Source organism: Pleuronectes platessa, chromosome 3 (assembly GCF_947347685.1).
Source record: "Pleuronectes platessa chromosome 3, fPlePla1.1, whole genome shotgun sequence".
In the NCBI taxonomy this organism is placed as follows: Eukaryota; Metazoa; Chordata; class Actinopteri; order Pleuronectiformes; family Pleuronectidae; genus Pleuronectes; species Pleuronectes platessa.
In genome coordinates this window covers 26,877,918-26,900,908 of record NC_070628.1, presented here as the reverse complement: position 1 = coordinate 26,900,908, position 22,991 = coordinate 26,877,918, and the positions used below count along the sequence as shown (strand labels likewise).

The 22,991-nt window shown below is 41.0% G+C and overlaps 1 protein-coding gene across 7 annotated transcripts; it reads right to left on the bottom strand.

The window, feature by feature from the left end:
• Window positions 1-523: 523 nt before the first annotated feature.
• Window positions 524-22,497, bottom strand: pecam1b (platelet and endothelial cell adhesion molecule 1b). Of its 7 annotated transcripts, none has more exons than XM_053418524.1 (14): window positions 22,224-22,497; window positions 22,091-22,126; window positions 16,513-16,806; window positions 15,833-16,114; window positions 15,478-15,753; window positions 14,438-14,710; window positions 11,689-11,967; window positions 11,036-11,314; window positions 9,607-9,708; window positions 4,315-4,368; window positions 3,991-4,080; window positions 3,445-3,501; window positions 1,993-2,015; window positions 524-785 (listed from the first exon to the last, which is right to left on the bottom strand). In XM_053418524.1, exons 1-14 carry the CDS (start codon window positions 22,264-22,266, stop codon window positions 681-683), a joined length of 2,193 nt encoding a protein of 730 aa, XP_053274499.1. In that variant the 5' UTR covers window positions 22,267-22,497; the 3' UTR covers window positions 524-680. The 7 variants fall into 7 exon arrangements, with proteins under 7 accessions (XP_053274499.1, XP_053274501.1, XP_053274502.1 ...); XM_053418526.1 differs by having other exon boundaries at window positions 524-782; XM_053418527.1 differs by lacking the exon at window positions 3,445-3,501.
• Window positions 22,498-22,991: the final 494 nt, after the last annotated feature.

Genomic DNA, 22,991 nt, shown 5'->3' with positions numbered 1-22,991 from the left:
CAGTGTAGATTCCCACATTGTTAATGCTTTTATTGTGCTTCTATACATGTATGTAATATTGCTGTCATATCTGCCAAATATCCTCAGGAATAAAGGCAATACACTTCAGACCATGAAATTTGGTGCAACAGAATGGCCTTTTGTTGCACATGCAACAAGCCTGGTGGTGAAACCTGTTCAAACTGAAGCACACTCTCACTGTGATGTACTTACACGCCAAAGGTATGAGTATTTACATTTATGTAACTTCTTTTTGATTTTATTTCACTTATTTTTACTTAATTTCTTTGCCACTACATTCACTGTGTACACCATGTACTAATGCAAATGGAAAATAAACTTACTGGAACTTGAGTCGAGGAAGAATAGCTCTGAGAAATTGACACTTTTTTTTCTGATCATAGCTGTGCTATTTCTGCTTGTCTTTAGAGCTCTAATATAATGACCCTCTATTATTTAATCTGTGTTTTATCAGATCTCTGTGGGAACAAGGAAAACACACCTCCAAACAACACTGGAAGGATACTGTAGGTGAGATGCCTTTATTAATACAAACAATTATTTACAGCTAACCTAGCACTCAGTTATTTGACTGAAGAAGAGGAAGATGTGATATAGTAATATGGTGGAGATGATAAAGTGTGGATTAGAGGTGGCAGCAGGAAGGGGTGGTGCCATCACTAATCCACTGGCACCGGCAGGTCCTGGGGGTTGTTGGCCTCTGGAAGGTGGTGACTGATCTCAGGTCGGTCACCATTGAGCTCTGCGTACTCCACTGAACCCTGCTGACACAGAGCCATTAAACACCGTCACTGCTTCATTTACCGTCCTGAAACTTAAAGCCCGGCACACAACACAAAGCAGTTAACACGGAAGCACGCAACTATGCTGTTGACAGATAAACAAATTAACAAATAAGATGCAACATTTTGTAAAAACAGTGTCACATGGGCACATTAGTGCCTTTTTGTTCATGTATTGACAAAAGTTGCCTGTTTACTCAGATTTTAAGTTGAATCTCATCTGTTTGCCAAACTACCTTGGAGATAACCCTTGTTTTTCTGGTTGCTAAGCCTAATGACACAACCCGAAGGAAGATTTCAGAAACACAAAGTGCAAATTTACATCAGCTTCTCGAGGCGCAGACAAACTATCATGAGGCTGCGTTCAGAGTGAACTGCTTTATCTGTCATCTAGGAGATACACTGATGAAAGAAACGACCACTTTCAGATCATGATGTCACATCCTTTGCTTATTTTTCAACTTCTTCTCTTTAGCCGCATGAAGCACCATTTAGGGGCAAATGGTGCATTTGGGAGGGCTGGTGATTACAGCTTGCATGGTGGACAGTGCACTGGCTGAGATGGGCTTGGATTTAATGTGATTGGACCACAGCACTGATGTGACTGGGCGATAGGGAAGGAAGCCCCGGCCCAAACGCCTTTGTTCTTGTCAGGAAACTTTGACAGCAATTTCCCACCCACTCTGTTGGCTACTATCGGCCTGAAGAGGGTCAGTGTGACCGGGAGGCAGCCAATGCAGGGACATAAAAGGGTTTTGGGAGTTCAGATTACAAGTAATACACATAATGTTACTGTATATAATTATAATGTTTTAATTATTTCATCAAGTTATAGACATACTGGTGAACAACTTTGAACGGATGGAGTTTGAACCGACACAGGTACAATAACCATTGAGCTGAAACTACCTCCATAGAGGTTAAACTGATTAGTGTTTTATAATGAACATTTTACATTGATTTTGCACCAATATCTGAATGAAATGTTAAATATAACAGTTATCTATAACAACGATTTCATATAAATAGCTTTGTATGGATGTCAAATTAATCATTGATTAAAATGAACTGCAGAAAATGAAGAAGTTACTGTATATATAATTTATATGTTAATCTGTATATTGATAGTAATGGTACAGAGTGAGAGGAACATATTTAAATAGGATTGATTGTGCAGTTAATTACTCACATAGTCATGGTGGTCAGCAGCACCTAAAGGACAAAGCAGCACAAAATATATGTATCACAAATGAAATACAATAAAATAATATTTGTTCAGCACCAAATCATAATATATATATTATCTCTAGGAAATTTACATCGTAAAATCAAGACCTTAAAAATGATCGGTTCTCACAGTTCTCACAGTTCTCACAATGAGCAAACATGGGTTGGTCGGGTGACTCAACGTCCTCACTGGCTGACCTCAGAGTTATTCATTAGTCATTTGTAAGTTAAGATAACGGGGCTGAACCTGCTGCCTCACTTGTTCCTCCACTGCAGAAGCCCATTGTTTCAGCATAGACTGACCAGCCTCAGCCAATGAGTCCTGTCCCTTTCTTCTATATCAATACTCCTTCTGACTCGTACAGATGCTTCGCTCACAGACGTCACAGTTGAACAGGAAACATTAGGACTCCGATAGACTGCTTGATAGAGACGTCCAGCGTCTGGCTGCCGTTCTAATAACAGGAAGTTCCTGCCAGCAGTAATAGGATGTGGTCATGGCTCTGTAGCTGGCCAGGGTAAACTGTCTTTCCATCAGTTATAAAAGTTCTCATCTCAGAAATAATGTTTGGTATGATCTAGAAATCTCTCTTTTACCTTCATGATGCAGTATTTAAAGCTACATGAATTGATAATTTTGCCACTTGCCATATTATCGTTATATAGACAAATGCAGTACTCATTCTATGAATAATGCTCCAGAGCATTATTTATTGTCATTTGTGAGTCCTCACAAATGAGAGTTCTACACAGGAGTTTCTTTTACACAGCCTATGCGAAGAGAGAACTTTGCATTCATCCTACCTGGTTTATCTGCATTGACAATTTGAGAGTCAATGTTTTTCAGAAAATGATGTGGCTTGTATGTAAGTTTGAATGACTTACTTAACTGCTGTTTTCATTTCAAACATGCATGTCTGCTATTTCAGAGGTTTATTGAGGAATTGACACAATATTTAGACTTAAGTTCACAACTTTCAAAATAAAAGTTAAAAGGTTAGCAAACAGCTCCCTACATTTATGTTTGCTACAGGCAGATTGACATCAATTCAGGGTCATATTTCTGACCATGTACATTAGTTTAATCATGACTCTTCTTTAAGGTCTAGTTTGGTCTCCACCTTCTAATGTTCACTTTCAAACTGAACAACACAGGTGTTGTTCAGTTGCTTCACCAGAACTCTTTTACTGAAAACAGTTGCCTGATGTGGAAACAAGAAACAAGGCTGATGACGGCAGTGAGGCAGTTTGGTTTTAGAAAGCTCAGCAGCGCTGAAAGAAAGAGCAGAGTTGGCTGATAATTTTCTCTGAGTTCGTCACTACAAACAAGCCCAATTGTAACTACATGTAGTCGATCAGTTATTTTTCACCACGGAAGTATTCTTCAGTGCAGCTTTAAAGATGTTACACTCACCATGTGGAAGATTTTTGAGCTCGCTGTAAACTGTGTCTGTGCCTTTTCGCAGTGGGACTGTTAACGTAAAAAGCAACACATTAGTCTGCTTGAACATCAAAAGATGAAGTTTTGTAGATACTGTGTTTGATCTGTCATTTAGAGAAAACCTAAAAATATGCGGGTTGTGTGACATTCTAACATCCCTGGCCTGCTGGGAGCTTCAGCACAGGATGGCTAGTATCAGACACCAGCCAGGCAATTAGTTCAACCCTTCCTGTTTATAAAATCTGCAGTGGTTCTGGAAGTCCCAGCAGTTACAGCGACCTGGAGATATATTAGTTATGGGTAATTAGGCCCCTCCCAGGTCTTGTCTTATCAACTACAAAGGAATGTGGGCAAAGCAGAGGAAAATGGTTTGGCAAATAAGTTTGTAGTGGAGGGGGAAAAAGGCAGAATGGATAGAAAACAGAGCGACAAAAAGAAGGAGAAATTAAGAGAGAGAAACCAAGTTATTTAAAAAAGGACAAGACATGGACTCCAAACAACGCAGGTTTGTGTGTTTACCTCTGACAGTGTCCACTGGCTGGGGATGCACCACCTCCGTATACTCTACATCAGGCTCGCTGGACAACACACTGCTCTCCTCGTCATTGGCTACATCAAACACATGATCAATTCAATTCAATTGTAATTGTATAGCCACAAATCATAACAACCCGACTGTTCCCAAGACAAGCAAACACTTTGCGACTGTGGAGAGAAACAAAATCCCTCATTTACTGGAAGGTACCTCTAGAACCAGCCTCAGTGTGGACGGCCATCTGCATCCACCGGATCAAGATTCAAAGCATTGACATGATGGTAAACTGCCTCACAAGCCCCACTCACCTGCTTCAGGTGGTCGCTCACTCCACACACTCACGGCAGCTCGGACCACCCTCACTGTGACACACAGACAGACAGTCATTAGGTCAGACAGCTGCCAAACCCACACATCAACTCACTGATTAGAATAAACACACATACATTGATCGGTAATAAAAAATAGCATCACATTTGCGGGGACGCAGGTATATCACCTGACACAGAATGCAAACGATGACACATTATTATCACAGATATGAACAATTTGTTTATCATAGCTTGCACATTATGTCCAGCGAGACAATCTTCACATCAACACCATTTCAAAGCCTAAATAAAAAAATTACCAGAAGAAACAGGTACATTTTAGGCTATAAATTAATTACACCTCGGTCGCATGACTCCAACTCCACCGCCACTAAGCTGCCAGCTTGTTATTTGACTTAGCACACTTACTTTAGCATATTTATCTCTTCTGCAAAAGCCTACAACAGATTGGAAGAGCACTGTTGGAAAACACAGGCTGTAAATGTGTGATGAGTGGAATGGTTTTCATGTGTGCTGTGGCTTAATGATGTCCCTGACAACTCATTTAGTAACTTGATAGGAACCACTGTAAAAACATCTAAATAATTAATAAGTGGGGTGTTTACCAATGTGAAGTAAATGGGAAAATCTCTTGACCACAGAACTTATTTCAGGCATCAAACCAGAACGCCCAAAAACAAAACAAAAACAAAGAAAAAAATGCCAACAACATTAGGAAGAGGAAAACACAAGTCTAAAACGGCTAAGGACTAATTTCTCTACCACTCTAGGTAGGTGATGCGTTTGGGAACATCTTCGTCACAGTTTAACATTTGGCAAATATACCTATTCATTGTTTTGCTGAGGGTTGTTTATGAAGAACAGTATCTGTGTTAAATCTCTATAATCTGCTGTGAAGCTACAGCCAGCTCAGCCTATAGCATAAACCCTTGAGACAAAGAAAAAATGTCTAGAATGTCTTATTTTTCTTGAAAGCATAGACTGTATATAAAGAAGGACACACAACAGTTCCCCTGAAGTGAAGCCAAATAGTTTTGACCGCCCCCTAATGACTGGCTGCAGTGCAAACCCAAAAGACTCATAAAATAAAGGTTTCTTTAAGAAGGTTTCTGTAGTTCTTCACTGATTTACTTTCAAATGTTCAAAAGTAAAATTGGTTTTAATGGATATATTTTGATGTTTGAAACGTCCCGACTGATAGCTGAGACTGACTCACGATTGGTTGAGTGCATCGGTGGGACGTGAGTAACACAGCTCACCTCTACGATCACTACTGCACAGACTCTTGCTCCAAATGATGTCAAGAGTGCAAGATTGCAGCGTTCATATCCAGGATATTTTAGCTTCACTTTAGAACAGTGAGAGGAAGAGGAAACACGTAAAAAAAAAAAAAATTCAACCAGCTCCAATAAATTGAGCTCATTGCCAAGTTATATCTTGTTTGTTTAATTCATACAAAAATCAAAGTGTAAAAATGAGACACTGCAGCCATTGTAGAACAGAGCCAGGCTAAGAGTTTTCCCTTCAGGTCTCTATGCTAAGCTAAAGACAGCTAACCATTTCAATCAGACTTGAGAGTCCTTTCAATCTTCTGATCTAACTCTTACACTTCTGTATACTAAAAGCTGGAACGAAAAGATATGAGATACTTTATGTGGGACATCTGTACAATTTGGCCTTCGGGGTACAGACTTTATAACAAAACAAAAGCAGTAACAATGGAGCACAAGTCTTCATCTGGTTCAGAAATCCTCCGGCGCTTCGTGCACAATAGCTTGTTATTGCAGCAACGGCTGCACAATAAATTCTGGCAAAAACAACTTCCCAGTTGGTAATGTAATCTCACACACAGCTCGACCAAAGCTCTTATGATTAATTTCCTCCACCAGCTGCATGCATTCATGCAACGTATGTGTCCTGAGTCAAAACAAGACCCTCCCTCCCCAGCACCATCAGTTTCATCAACACTGGACCCACCCCCCCTCTCCCCACCACAAACAAGCTGCTCTGTGCCAACAGAGGAAGTTTCTTGCAGAATCCATTGTTATCGACTTTTTGAAGGAAGTCTGAGTTGTGTTTTCTTTTTTTTAAGAAATGAAATAATCTTTATTATGTTGGCAATTTTTGAAATTTTTGTATTGTATCCTTGCACCATTCAGCACAAAGAAGTCGAATATTAGAACATAATGCATGATAATATATAAAATGTTTCTTCTTTTTTTTAACCACAAATGAATTTAGCCTTCAATCCACTAGCCAGAGCAAAATGAATGGTACTGACACATTTCTAAATAAAAGCAATGTCTTTATTCTACGAGTGTCTTTTCCAGTCAGTCAAGGGATCAACCATAATATATACATACATTTCCTGTCATGGTGATCAAATGTATATACAAATGAGTCAGTCACCAAACCTATTTATACATGCACATCAGACAAAAAGAGCAGTTCTCACAAAAAAGGACATGCACTCACACAAACAGACACATGGGGATGAAAGAACAAAGGAAAGACATTGATGTTAAGTAGGAAATCAAAGGCCATTTAGATTGCAGGAGGAGGGGAGAGGGAGCAGCGGGTCCTGGTTCATATCTCATCATAACAATGCCCCTCCTTTTTCTTGAGAGTGTAGATTTTAAAGAGTCCAATTGTGCAATAATTCTAGCTAAAACGATTAATGCTTCTTTGTAATTTTTTTTAAAAATTCAAGTCCCTCCTACTGTAGAGCTTCTCTACACTGTGGCTGGGACACTGTAGCTGCTCCTGTTGCTGATGTCAGCGGGGAAGCGATGCCACGCTATCTCACGTCCCATTGGTGACCCTTCCCGTCCATGCCATCATAGATTGGCGCTTCGTCTGGAAGAAGATGATAATGGGCACTCTAAGCACTTTGTAACACTTGACACCTAATGCCATGTACCGTGAATTAACTACTGCAGCAACTTGCATCTTAAGGAGGTAAAGGGATAGTTCAATGAAAAATTAAAATTGACTCATTATCTAGTATATAATTCTGATGGAGGGGTGGGTGAAGTGTTTGAATCCATAAAACCCTTTAGGAGTCTCAGGGGTAAGCAGTGTTAGAGCCAAATCCAATACAAGTGATGGAAGTGGGGACTGATTCTACAAACGTAAAAATACGAAATCAAAAAATTAAAAGGCCTCCATACTGCTCCTGTGGTTTCATCCAAGTGTCCCTAAGCCCAGACATTTAGATTGAACTCGAAGCAGCATCATTTACACACTTTCTCACGCACACTACACACACTGGAAAAAAGGTCTTGCCATAGGGGATGCATAAGATGCACGGAAGCATTGCTGGTTCCGTTTTTCTGTTGTTTTTTTACGTTTGAAAAATCTTACAACATTTACTTCATTTGTATTGGATTTGGCTCCAACATTGTTCACCCATGAGACTTCTAAAGGGTTCTGAGGACTCAAACACTTCACCCACCCCTCCATCGGCATAGATAAAGACCTCATTTTCATTATTCAGTGATCTATCCCTTCATCATCCTACTGTTTCTATACCTCTACAATACATAGACACAAACACAATGTACATGCAAAACAGACAAAGACAATATGTTCACTCGTACACACATTGTGCATGCATATAAACTTTAAGGGGATATCTGCAGCAGCATAGATAGTTACATAACTGGTAATAAGGTCCCCACCACATGATCCCTTTATGCATATTAGAGCATTAGAACATATATCAGGGGAGTGAGGTACTGGGGTTTCAACAGGAAACATGCTGTGACTGTTGAGGCGTGAGAATGGCTGATGAGAACAGTCATGGGTGCACAATCCAAAAGTCAAACCACGCTTCCTGTGGTTGTGTTAAAAACCTCTGTGTCGTATTAGACTTACTGTCAAGGAGCCCTCAAAGGCTTTCTGACAAATGTTCAAAATGAGGTCTGCTGGCTGGATTGTCAATAGTACTAATCTAATCCAAATTGCAGAAAGTGCTCTTAAGAACAAACCTATTTAGAATTGTTGTTAGCCAAGACATTTAATCTTTGTATTATTTATGACTATCACCTGTTGCACATGCTTCCCTCTGTAAAAAGAAGCAAACCTTCATTGTTTGTTTACTACCTCGCAGCTTTCGTATTTACTTTATTTATCTGGAGAATTGTTTGTTTTCTAAGAATATAATATAATAGCGTGAAAACAATGGGAATGTGCCCCGAGTCCATGACATACAAACAAAATGGAGACCCACTCATCTAAACAGCTCTTTAGTTCAACTAGGGGTCAACACTACACAGGTCTCCTTTAAAGTTGTGTCGTTTTTACTTTCTTTTCACTTTGTCCTTTTTTTTTTATTACTTATTCTGGCAAACAACCCTATGATTTTATGTGACAGACTTCCACTGTTGTCTATATATATTTAAGTTTCAATTACAACACTTAAACATCATAGGACAATCCTTTACTTCACTGTACAGCATATAACCAAAACAATACTGGATTTGCTGGACTAATGTGCTGTAAATTATGGACTGCTACTACTGTACACTAGCAAATATCATAAATATTAGTCCTATTGTTAGCCTCTGTTGGCTGCTACTGTCCATAGTTTTTGTGACTTAGTTGTTGTAACACTACAATTTCTATGTTGGGATTGATGAAGTTTGCCACTTAATTCAAAAGAATAGTTTGACATTTGGGAAATATGCTTTCCCTAGAGTTACATGAGGAAAATTAAATTGATCCAAATTTCATGCCTGTACTCTAAAATGAACTTGGCATCAGGAGATGGCTAGCTTAGCTTAGCTCACTGAGTAAAATGTTATGTCTAAGTCCTTATTTATTATTTTGTAAAACTAAAGCATAACATTTTAGAAGTAACAGGGTTTGTTTGCCAGGAGCAGAAAAATTACGAGATATGAAAAATGTATAAATAGTTAGTCTCTCCTAATACTGGTTTTAAGCTTATGTTGTACTGCCTGAAATGTGGGGAAATCGTTTATAATGGAAGTCTATGTGATTTTTACACTCCAAACATGCAAAACCAGCATATGATAAAACCAGCTGCTAAAAACTAGATATACCGTCGCTGACCTCGACAGAATCTGTCACATACAGAGGAAGCAAGAAATCGAGCCAACTCACACTGACAATTCAGCATCTGCTTCTCTTTTACCTACAATTAGAGAGGAGAGGTGAGAGGAGCAGGAGGAAGGAGGCACAGGAAGGATTTCATACATAGTTAGACATAAGGGCCCCGAGTTGCTGGAGGACTGTAGGTCTGTCTACCTCTCTTGGATTTGCAGTACAGCACGCAGGCCAGCACCAGCAGCGACACCACCACCAGACCCACGCCCCCGATCACCGCTTTCTTCCACAGCGCCATGCGTACTGTGGAGAGGGAGACACAAACAAATCAGGCAAAGCACAGAGGGAGAGAGGAGGAGAAGAAAATGGGACATGATGACAAAGGTAGTGCAGGAGAAAGATAAAGTTGATCCCCCTCATCTCTAAAAATGTCGAAGGTATCAAACATTTCTGCATATTCTGAGGATCTGACACCATATATATAAACCTGGATTTTTGGCCTTGCTAGCCTGTGAACCTGGAGAGAGATGAAGAGTGATACCGCTGAATGTTGGACATTTAAAGCACAAGCTAAATCACTGTTAAGGTAGTGAGACCAGGCCAAAGCCGAGAATAGAGCTGGATACATTTAATCAAATGGATGAACTATTGTGGAACCACTCTACCTCTACTTTCACTGGAAAGTAGTGAAAGGCTGCTCGAAAAGTCGCTCAGTCACTAAAGGGCATATTACACTCATTGAAATATTCATGACATCACTGTGTCTGATTTGCATTCAGCCAACAGTCATCTCACAGTTTGCTTCTCTCCTCCTCTCTGTGCCCACATATACATTCTTTTAGTAATTTTACGCGTATTTCTCTCTCAGTTTTCAGACAGCAGAATAAGTATAAAAAGGGATGTGGCCCCCCATTTTAGATTATATATATACATCAACCAGCTGTCACTGTCAAGCCCTTTGAAAGAGGGTTACAAAATCAGCAGTTCATCTATTATTAGAGTATTGAAAATGATCAGTCAGAGAAATAAAGCTTGTCTGCTGACACATGGTCTACAGGTTTGCCTGCAGAGGTAAAAGCCCAACCTCATGATCATGGGTCAGAGCAGATGACTCTCTTCTTTGGAAAGTAGCTCAGGTCTGTCCCAACGATCCACTAGATTTGTGGTTAGGTGTATTAATGACATCAAATCATTAAAGCGGTCTGGAGAGTGAGTAAATCTAGTGACAAATGTGCTAAGTTGGACACACTACCTTGTGAATACCTCCCTAATGGCATAAAATAACCTGTTTGAGCTAATTCATTTTGAAAGAGTAACAGCAAATGGAAATGCCAATACTCAACCAGCCAACCAATGGAGTAAATTCATTACTTAGTGAGTCACGGACATTCGTTGGCCTCCCTGTTGCGCTCCAGCTAAATATTTTAATCTTGAGACACCTTAAATGTTTCTTTTCCCTTCCTGGATTCTTAGTTGTGTGTGAATACAAAATGCGTTCATGCACAAAGGATTATGCCCAGTCGCCGGCTTTGTGTCAAACTCAAAAAACAAAGGACAGAAAAAGAACAAAAAGAGCAGCAGGTCTGGTGAAGGTTGGTTCCTACAGAATATAAAGACTCATCAGTCTCACCCTCTACGGTGACCTTCTCACTGCGGACCACGTTGTTGGCCTGGTTGACAGCCTCGCAGTAGTATGTGCCGCTGTGCTCTTTGGACAACTGTGAGACTTGGTGGTGTGTGTTGTTCTTGTTGGTGGTGGTGGTGAACAGCGGCTGTTTGTCGCCATCACGGTACCACTTAAAGGTGACTGGTGGCGAGCCTTTAGTGCCACATATCAGGTAGAGATCATCTCCCTCCGAGATCTCTGTTAAGTTGGGGAGGACGGTCAGAGTCGTGTCTGTCAGAGGCACTGAGAGAGAAAAACATTGAAAAAACTTAGACTCATCCATCTCAATAATCAATAAAGCTAATCAGACACCATCGGCACATAGTTCCACATTTCGGGTGTTTTTTTCCCCAACTTTTAAGATAAAATTGTTCTCCTGTGGTAAGGAAAATTTAAGTTCCAATTCCTTAATAAGACTTGGATGGGAGATATTTTCTCTCTTGTATATACAGTAGTTTCTTTTTCAGTATTTCTCTATGATACAGCTGATGTGGCTGATGAAAATTCTTTACATGGGGTAAACAATCTCGATTTATGGATGACTGTTAATGAGCTTAGTTAAAATGTGCTACTCATTTACAACGGATGAACACAGTGTAGTTGTTGTGATTAGTTACCTATAACAGCAGCGTTGAGTCTTTTACTGAGCGGAGCCTCCCTGTGTTTATTCGTGGCCTCGCACATGTACTTGTTTATTTCCTCAGGCCTGGAGATGGTGACTGTGAAGAGAGCTTCCTGAAGGGGCAGCTTAACAGTAGTTGTGCTGAGCTTGTCATAATCCCATAGCAGGGTGTAGTTGATCGGAAAACTGCCAGTGTCCGACTGACAGAGGATATTGAATGGTTGTCCCAGGACCGCCTTGCCAACCACTGAGATCTTAGGGATCGAGACAGACACTGCAAACAAGGAGAAACAGAGAAAGAAAACACCCTGAGTCTCTGTGGCAGAGTCCCATTCACCAGGAAAACCATAGTGACAGTAGAAGTACAATCTGAGAGCTAATCTCGCCCTATCTTGCCAAGAAAAGAAAGAAAGACAGACAGACAGACAGACAGACAGACAGACAGACAGACAGACAGACCTGACATTGAAAATATAACCTCTTTGATGGAGGATGGAAGAACATTGTTTTCTTATCTCTCATAGGCTGCTTCAGCGATTTCCTTACAAAAATGGCCACATATATGTCATTATTTAACATTATTATATTGACTATTCTGCTGCCCATTCTATAAAAGGCAATTATATAATGACAAGGTGTTTAGCCTGGGACTGGGGAGCAGTAACAGTAACAACTTAGGGTCAGTGGAAGGGTTCAAAATTAGCGGAGGGACAAAAAAAGGTTTTCAATATGGTAATGGTCTCCTATAATATAACTATAGATGACACAATAGAAAGAACAACTTTGTGCTATGCAGTGAAACGTCAGTGCATCCAGAAAGAACCGTGTTGATATACATTCCCTCTCAGTTGATCAGCACTTTGCAGCCTGTGCATACAACTGATTATCATTTATAATTAAAGAGGCACTTTCCTATGGACTTCATAGAATGAACCTAAAAAAGGACAAAGCTCTCGCTCACTTGCTGCACACAGTGAAGCACACATACAACTACCTCTGTTGCTAGGTAACAGTGTGGTTGTTGACATTCTCCTCTGAATAGTGAGTCACAACCTTTCTGCGGTTTTCACCTGACACATGTCTGTCTCCACAATCAGGCCTAGGTCCAACTTCTTTGTGCTTTCATTCTCAAAGCTAAATGTTACCAGTCCACCCAGCCTCTCTAGTTTTTATTAATAATAACACTAATAATAATAATAATAACGGTCAGCCTCTTGAAATGTCCAGACACTGAGCTGAATGAGCTGTGCAGTCACATCAGGGTTCATCAGGAATAAACAGCAGAAAGGTGGTGTCATGCCCTCTGCTCCATACCGTCAGCCCCGGCCTACTGTCTGCATCTGGGTTCACTCAATATAGTTCTAAGTAACAGGTGGTGAGTTTACAAGCTCTTATAGGTGAAAGAAAGCCACAGCTGGATGATCCACCGTGACCATTTCAGCATTTAGCACGAAGCCACATGGATCTATCTGCCACAGTGGATGTCTTTGATCTGGACCTGCTGCTGCAATAAATCATTCATTCCTTTTGTGCGTTTGTTTGTTTTACTTTTACTGATGTAATCTAAACCACAGCCCCATAACGATGCCATCATCAATTCTCTTGCATTCACATGCTCACAAACTGTGCAGCCTGGGGCTCTGCCTCCAGCAGCCACAGACACACCAGCTGCTGGAGCTGCTCACACCCATAACTTAATCATGGGAGTATTCAATTTTACACAGAAATAATGATGAATATAAAGACCCGATGTATAGGACTTTTTAATCGATACATCATGTAGGAATCATTGTGTTTTCACTATCTTAGATGAGCCCTTAGGTGCGGCGCATTGCTTACCTGGTAGAGCTGCCGCCCCAACCAGGCTGTGCCTCAGCGGCCCGGGTTTGGTTCCGAACCAAAATAAAAACCCTCAAAAATATACTTGAAAAAAAAAAAGAATGACCCCTTTAAATCTCCATTGACACTGTTGAGTGTCACAGTGAGTGATGCTTCTATAGGATTCTACCTGAAGACCACAGGAGGTTAACTTTAAGTTTGGAGGGGTGTTGCCTCTAAATCTAGACATCAGTTCTTTAAAGAAGACATGTTATGCTCATAGTCAGATTCATGATTTGAATGAGGGTTATTACTTGAAAAGATGTACATGCTCTAATGTTCAGAAAAAGCATCACTGTTCATATCCTGTCCACTGCTGCAGCTCTTCCTTTCAGCCTCTGTCTGAAACACTTGGTTTTAGCTACTGTCTCTTTAAGCTCCTCCTCCTAAACCAGGGGTTCTCAAACGTTTGCAAGCTGGGCCCCCCCAAAGCTGGTTAGGGGTAGTTGGGGCCCCCCACTTTGAGAGCCACTGTCCTAAATAATCCACTGTGCTCTGACTGGCCAGCTGGCCCACTGATTGGTCAACCACAACAGAGTGGCGCATATGTTCCACGCTCACTTTAAATGGCTTTGTGTACCAGACTAGCACTAGGTGTTCATTGTGTCAGATGTGTCACACAACAGGACAATGACAATGTTGAGTCTTCAAAAATCTTGTGCCATCAAATTCAGATTTGCTTTGTGTTTGAAGTTTATAATATACATATTATAACCTAAAATGTGTTCAATTGTGGCACAAGTGCATTCAGGCAAATGTATATAATTTATCACGAATTAATGTAATGAGGTGAATATCAAGTAAGTTTACCTTTAAGAAATCAAGACATTAGCTTTAAGAAACCTTTACGAATCAAGTTAGCTCACCTTTTGGATATACAGTCAGGGTGTCACTGTGTTTCATGATGCCCTTGGCCTGAGCTACACAGGTATAGTTGAAATCATACTGCAGGGCCCTGCCAGAGAAGACCCCGGGCTTCATGGGGGTCAGATGGCTGTCAGGCGGCTCAAGAGTGTAGCTCAGCTCTTCCATTGGGATTCTTTCAGAGGCGTAGTTCTCACTTCTACAGGTTAGTGTCATATAATCCTTTTGAAAGACCTCAGCAGGAGACATGGTGAGAGTGGGCACCGAAAACAGTTCTGTGGACAGATTAAAAAAACCTCATCTGCACTGACATCAACTAATAGTGCAAATGTAAAACCTGTGTAAAACCTCAAAACAAAGTGTTTTAAAATAAATTAACTAAAATGTAGTAAAAAAAAGATTAACAGTTTCACACTCAACCAAGACCATCCTTCTTTTTTCTCTTTACCCAACTGTTGAAAAAAACAGGTATACATAATTTTATTTTGTTTTTTATTCATTAATTGTCTCTTTCTTTTAATATATACGTATGTAACGTATACATAAAAAGCATCTGTTTATTTATTTGATGGAGACAGTGCTCATTAATCAACAGACAGTACTGGAAATGAACAGGAGCAAGCTGTGCAAGTTGTTTTCCCTATAGCCAGGTTTTATAAGGCAACCTGGAGTAAAATTTAATGACATATCTCATATAATTACAAATATAATAATATGATAATAAGATGATTTCAATGGCAGAAATGTGTCAACCATTGGCTACATTTAGAGATACAAAACTGGGGACATAAAGCTAACCATTTTCCGGCTCTTGTTTATTATTTAGCAGACAGACATGTTGTAACAGTCCTCTCAGACAACTTATAGTGAGAGAGTACAGAGTTTATATATCCCACTGATGGCTGTTAATTCAATAGTTTGTTCCCTGTTCCCTAACCTAAAATGAGTAGAATGGGATTTCTGACTTGTCTGATAACCTTTACAGTTACTGTATGTAAAATGTGAACATGTACATGGACATTTGTCTCCCCTGCTCACTCACCAGTCACTGTAACCATCTTTTTGGTGACTTTGGCCACATTTCCTATCTCCAGTCTGCACTCAAAATCCCCAGGGTCCTGTGCCAGAGCGACCATGCTGTGGTTGACCTTGGTTTTTCCGCTGCTGAGAAGCTTTATCCCATGGCTCAGGTACAGGTCGGCAGGGCTGCTCACAGAGCTGTTGAGAAACGTTCTGATGGTGCACAAGATGCTGAGTTGATCTCCTTCATAAACCTTGGACTGAGGCAAAATCTCCAGGACTGGAGTGATGGAGAGCTCTGAGGAGACAAAATCAGTGACGGAAACTTCAGATGGGCCCAAAGCTTACAAAAGTAGACATTTTAAAACTCTACTTGCCTTTGACTGAAACAGTGATACTGTTGCTCTTTTCAGACTTGAAGGAGTCCGGCATTATTAAGACAGCATAGTTACAGCTAAGTTTGTGGATGCCAATGCTGCTGAGAGGAAACTTGGCTTCTAGCTGGTTGGAGTTGACCAGATTGTCCCGGATCTCTTTGGAGTCCTCATAGAAGTAGAAGTAAATGGAGCCGGTCTCCCCGGGCGCTGTGCACCTGGCGGTTACCTCCTCCTCTTCATTGACAACACCGTTGTTAATGTGGAGAACTGGTTTCGACAGGCCTGGAAAACCAACATTTAAGACATATACTCAGATTCATAAAACTGTAGCATCTTCTGAGAATGTTTAAGATCTTCTGACACCTCAAACATCCTCTCCTCTCTCTTATTAAAAATAACTTCTCGAATATGCCAAAGATGAATCCTGACAGTATAAGGTACATTATCATGGCTAAATAATACACATTTTGAAAGCAGACGAACTCTGTTGTTCATCCCAACATCTTCCATCCAAATTCAGTGTCTTGTAGAGAGAGACGTGTGACTTATTTGAAATTTCTCCCAGTTGCTGCCTGGTAACTTTATACGAGTCATTCAAACTCACCTGAGCTTCTCAAGTCACAACAGATTATAAAACATTTAAAAAAGGATACAGAGAGAAGCCTCCGACACAAACCAACCTGTCACGGTGAGTTTTGTAGCTTCACTTGTCTTCTCTTTGCCCTCGATATTGATCTTGCACTTATATTTGCCAGTGTTGGAGACTCTGGCCCCGGGCAGCGGGTACAGCAGGTCCTCTGACGTGCTGGAGGTCTTGGTGTACACCTTTTTGCTGTCCTTGTATATCGTGTACTCCCGACTCAGCACCCCAGTCCCCGAGCTGACATTGGCCTTACATCTCACAGTCACATTGGTGTCCCGAGTCACATTAGTACTGGGCTCAATGGACAGGACAATGTTTTGTATCGTGAATGCTGTGGAGGGATTTAAAAAAAGAATTAGAGTTAATGTACAAGGTAATCTATAGTGAAAAAGTATTTTTATTTGACCTTTGTAACCTTTTTTTGTGATTTTGATTATAAGCTCGAATTTGATCAAAGTTATAAATAAATAACTTTATACTGGTTATTCTTTGAGGGCTGTGGTAGAGCTGGAGCTAATCCCAGCAGCCATTGGACCATAGGTGGGAAAAGTCATTCACACCTCCAGTGAATTTACAATCTTTATTACCCTCACAACTGTCTGCATGTAGTACAGTACCAAGAGGAAGTACCCCTCATATACAGACTGGGATTCGAACTAGGAACCTTCTTTCTCTGAGGCAACAGTGCTAAACACCACCACGCCGCCCTTATGTTGTTCCACTGTCCTCCTGGTTTGAACACCTGAACTGGGGTGTTATTGTGATTTACATTGACAGGATGGGATTGATGTAACTTCTTATAGAGACGGTGCCTCACTTCACGTGGACTTTTCAAGACTAGTGGGATGAAATATTTATCTTTGCATGGTCAAATAATGGAAAATAAGGTAATATGGTCTATTATTGGTTAAAATTTGATTCCAAACATATTGTCTCATTAAAATAAACTTGTGTGAATGCTTGCACATTTTGGAATATGAGTTTATGGCTCTGTTGCTGAGGATTAGGTGAGAAGATGAAGCCAGTAACAGGATTTAATAAAGGAGACATTATATTCTTTGTTCATAAGTGATCTATTAATTAATTAATCTTACTGCCACAACAGACCACATCACGCCACTCTTCATTCAGCATCACTGGCTTCTGGTCCAGCAAATAATACACTATGATTTCCACTGCTCAGCTTTAAAGCCCTCTATAGCAAACAGCCTCAAACCTCCTGCCCTACCTGAGCCCTGGGCTCTTCCTCTGTGTTCACATATGATGCACTGTTTCAACCTTGGTTTTACTTTTCTAAATATTCTTGTGTTTTTGTTTCCTAATTAACACTTTAATTATTCATGTTTTTATATGATATACGATTAAAAACTTTAAATCTGACCAACACCTGTCACAGAGAGGGACTGCAGTGAAGCTTTGGTTGGGAAGTTCACTGTTTTAGATCCACACAATTATTGGGAGTTTCATGAGTCACAGATTGCATAGAATCGGACTGAATAGAATTTCCTTTTGCCCACTTCCCATTTGAATCAGCACCTCTGACTGGTCATGCTGCTGGTATGTCTGAAATGAGCAACCCTGAAAGGCAGTTGCTGTTAAACTGATTATGAGCTGGTACTCAGAAGGCTGATGTGTCACAATGGAATTCCATCCGACTCTTGTCAGGATCTTATCTGTAAATAAGTCTCATACAATAAACAATGTTGTGAGTATGAAGAAAATTCTTTGGTCGAAGGCCCGCCTCACCAAGGGTCTTGAAATCAATGGGCCAAGGACATCCCTGATCTTTCAGGTAAGAAGTAACCCGTTCAGCTGTCAGTAACATGGGGAGCACCTGACTCTGTCGTGTCTTTAGACCAGGGATTTTCAACTGGTTTTGTCCTAGGGACCACCATTCTGACTAGAAAGTAATCCTCGGCCCACTGATGTGCCTAAGCGCGCATGCCTACGTGTGTGTGTGTGTGTGTGTGTGTGTGTGTGCGTGGATAGAAGGAAGTTTTAACATTTGGTTTTCCATGTTGGTTTTATTTAAAAACCTCAAACAAATCTACAATTTTATTTTTAAAAACAACAAAAACGGTTGATTTTAAGTGCTTAAGAATTGAAAACAAAATTAAAATGCAGTTTGTAGTTGTGCATCTCAGAACCATGTGTACATCAATATATAACGTTCATGACTTAAATGTACAGACATGTAGCCAACATGTTGAGAGAACGTTAAAGTAACGGTGATCAATAACAATCAACAGAAACTGGGGCTACAACTGAATAGGGAAGATGACAAAGTAATGCAGAATATGTCACAAATGATAATCATGCAATATCACACAAACGATTGAGGCCTACTTAAGTTTAACCTCATGATCACAAGCAGCAAATCCCACCTACTGCGTAAGTAGTACTTCGGTGTGTTTGTGTGTCTAGAGCTCTCCTAAGAAATTGTTTCTCAACCAGTGAACGTGGTAAAGTTGACTCTTATTGCAATTAATTGTTTTGGCTATTATGCCAATTTATTGTCTAGCAAGTATTTGCTTTTCGCTCTTTTGTTTTATTTAATATTTTCATTATTAATTTTGCCCTTTTGGGCCTTCTTTTTGGGAAAATAAAAATTCCCATCATACAAACTGAATCTCCAAGTCCTCCTGAGAGTTTTTCTACCTAGCTCAACCGCTCTTCTACATCTACCTTTAACACACATGCACAGGGGAAAACTACTAGCGGACCCCTGGTTGAAAACCCCTGCTTTAGACAAGAGCTGCAGAAATTTGATCTCACTAACATGCTTTTCTGGATCCAGCCTCATGAGGTGTCCAATTTATTTTCCTGACAGAACTATTTTTATCTAATCATGGTTATTAATCATGGTTTTATTTCATGTTATTTTAGCCTTGTTGTCATGATCCCAGCAGCTAAACTGCGTCATTCACATAACCAAACGTGACCTGAACCCATCCAGTTACTGTTTCACACGCACCGACAGGTGAAATCTAATGAATAAGTCAGAGGGGAAATATCTGCTGATGTTCATGAATGTAGAAGTGACTGTCCAAAGGAGCAACAACTCTTCAGCAGAGAGCAAGAATGGTTTTAATGGTTTTGTATTTATAAAGCACTTTTCTAGTCTTGATGACCACTCAAAGCACTTTACAGTACAGTTTTACATTCACCCATTCACACACACATTCATACAGTGCATCTAATCGCAGCACGTTGTTATTCTATGGGGGGCCATTCAGGGTTCACTATCTTGCCCAAGGACAGTTCGGCATGCAGATGGGTCAGACTGGGGAATCGAGCCTCCGACCCTTAGGTTGGAGGACGACCGCTCTACCCCTCAGCCGCAGCCGCCTTTCAGAAACTTTGAAAAGTGACAACAGTTTAGTTTTTCCACAGTGTAACTGTGACCGAAAGCATCTGCACACGTTCACTAAGCCTCCCCACTAATTCACCCATAGAGTGGAGTATTAGAGACGACAGGCTGCCTTTGTGACTCAGAGTGGGCGTCTGTGGGGCAGTAAACAAACCTGGAAAACGAGGAAAAAAAGGCACGAAAAGCACTTTGTTACAGAAACGAGCAACACAGGGGACCCATCAGGAACCAGGGGCTGCTGGATCCAGCCCACATGCAGCATCACTCAGCCAGACCTGGCAGGGCTGCTGATGACAGGAGTCAGGGAGCAGGGCAGAGTTTTGCTACGGTTTCTCCACAAGATGTTTCCAGTCAAGGTCGCCTCACACAGAGTTAAATACAGTTTAGATTTTTGGAATTCCATTTTATGCTATTCACTTATTAAAGCACGTGACTGGACAGTTTTGCTATCCACCCCTTCACACACAGTGCATCAATGTGCAGCACTTTCTCTATCACACATCACTCACACACTTACAGCACAGCCGTCAGGGGCAATTTGGGGTTCAGTGTCTTGCCCAAGGACACGTGGACAATGGTGGAGATGAAGATCAAACTGTGACCTTATGCTTAGTGGCAGATCTGTTGTATATTTCTGGTCAGATAATGGTTTGCCATCGATCTAATAATTCCAGAAATCTGTCTGACAGTTGAACGCATATCTTGAGAACCGTTCATCATATCATCTTTGCACTCGTGTATTGTTAAGGGCCAAAGGAAGTGCAGTGTCAAACCATTTGGACAAGCGATACATTCAATTAAATACAATTTGAATAAAGTGAAGATCAGAGCTCTGCAGCAGCGCATCAATGACATTGTCCATCACGACAACAATGCATTCATGATAACGACAACTGATTCTCCAGTTCATGGTTCTGTGTACTGAGTTGAGCTTCTCTGAACTTTGAATAAACAGGTGGCAGCAGCGGTTCTGTGGACAAGTCTTTACTTAGTGCAGCTCAATTACTGCAGGTCACTTTTACAGTTCCACTGTACTACACCACCACTACACTGCACAAGCTAAAATAAAGTTTTTATAGTCAGATGAAATGGGATTGCATTTTTAAGATTAAACTTGTTCTTCTTAAACTTTTCATCTCGAGAGCTGGTAACAAAAACACTTTCTGTCCACGATAGAGAAGCTTTGCCTGTATACTTTGCAGAAGTTCTACTTAAATAACAGTGAAAAAAATGAAACTTTGTGTGACTCACGGGGACCACTTTTCTACAGGACGGATAAACCAGTGAACGAGAAGCGCTCAAATGAGGTTACTTTGAAGGAGAGTACTGCTTGAAAGTGGGTTTGACCTGCAGCCACGGCCTCAGGCTGGATTCAAACTCAGGCCACTGCGGTAAAGCATCAGCCTTGCTCAGCGACACCAGCACCAAGATAATCAACCAGATAGGACAGAAAATGTATTGAATTTGTTTGGTTTCACTCATATCAAAAGTGTCTTCTAATCCTTGCGTTAGTCTTCTATCAGGAAGTCTGCTCACACATCTGCTCTAGAAAGCTCTTGTAACTTTAACCTTCCTACCTTACCTCAGCACTTAATCATAGTTACTGTAGAAAACTTATACATAGGCAATCCTTGCACCTTTTTCAAAAGAAATATAATTTCGATTATGTCTAAAAAACATTTAAATATAACAATCTGAAATGTAATTTCAAAGGAAATCAGTGTTCTGAGAGGCAAGAAAACCAGTGCAGGAAAGAACACAACAAAAGACGTCCATACAGCCACCTACAAAATCTGTGTGTGTTTTGTTTCTACTTCCAGCCTGAACCTGCTAGTTTGACCCCAACTCGAGAAAGATCTTTATCTTTATCACAGCTGCTCCGGCCTGTCTCATGCCTTCCATCTCCAGCCCACTGTGGAGCACAAGGAGGCGTGTGACACTTCCTGACACAACTTTTCCACCGTACCTCAGACCAACGATGTGAAAGCTCCGATAACAAACAGGCCTGTTTCCACACTGACCATATCTCTGCTTTTGGCTTTTTAAGTGTTGCTTTAGTGGCAGACAGCAGATTATAGAATATCTAAAATCCTGTGAAAAGTAAATCGAAGATGCTCCACAACCACTAACTCTTTAAACCAGTCTCTCGCAGCCAATTACAGTTCTCTGGAAGATACTGAGTAACGTGTCTGTGTGCAAAGAGCAGTCATTTATTGTAGGCTGATACAGAACACATTGTACTTACATCGCTGTGCGTCCACCACTATCCCTGGATAGAAGTCTTGAGATAAGAGAGAAGAAAGCAGCTTAGAGACAAACCCACTAATCATCCAGAAATAAGGAATCCATGGAGGAAGATAACGTGTCAGGAGTCTTACAGCTGAACAGGAGCGAGGAGGTGAGCAGTAGAAGGAGGCCCATCCTGTCTGCGGAGGACTGACACTCCTGCTGCTGGCTGTCCTGGAGGTCAACTGCCTGGTCACTATAGGATGATTCAAGGTGGTATGTCCGTCTGTTGTATGTATGTGGCGGTCAAATCTGGACCGGGTGGGCGGGAACAGAAACTAAGGTGGTGTTCAACCTCAGCCAGTTAGTAATCAGCCTGCGGTGGCGGTTATCACCCCGAGCAGCCATCAGCTTGGCTTAATTTGACAGGAAGTGAGTGTTGTTTCCTCAGGATGTTCATGCGGCCGACTCTTTGCTGCTGTGGAATGTTCTCCTCTGGTCAGTGTGTGTGTGTGTGTGTGTGTGTGTGTGTGTGTGTGTGTAGTAGTCACAACAATACTGTAGTGCTTGGGTTGCAGCAGTCGGGCTGGTGACCTCTGATCTCGGCTGGCAGTGCTGAGCAGGTAGAAAGGAGAACAAGAAGGTGACAACGTTCTTTGTGTGGAAAAGCACGAGGTGAAGAGGATGATTCATCTGAGCCACTGAAATCTGAACCCGACTCTTACAGGACACATGGAGGTGGCACTGTTCCACGTATTATTACATCGTGACATCTCCATGGAAACACCTACAGACAGTAGGTGTTTCGTCACTTTTGACCTCAGTGGCTGTTCAAGGCCACGATTTAAAATGAGGTCTAAATGATCTGATTTTAATTGCGCATTACGGGTCCACAGTATCAATTGCAGATCACAAGGTGA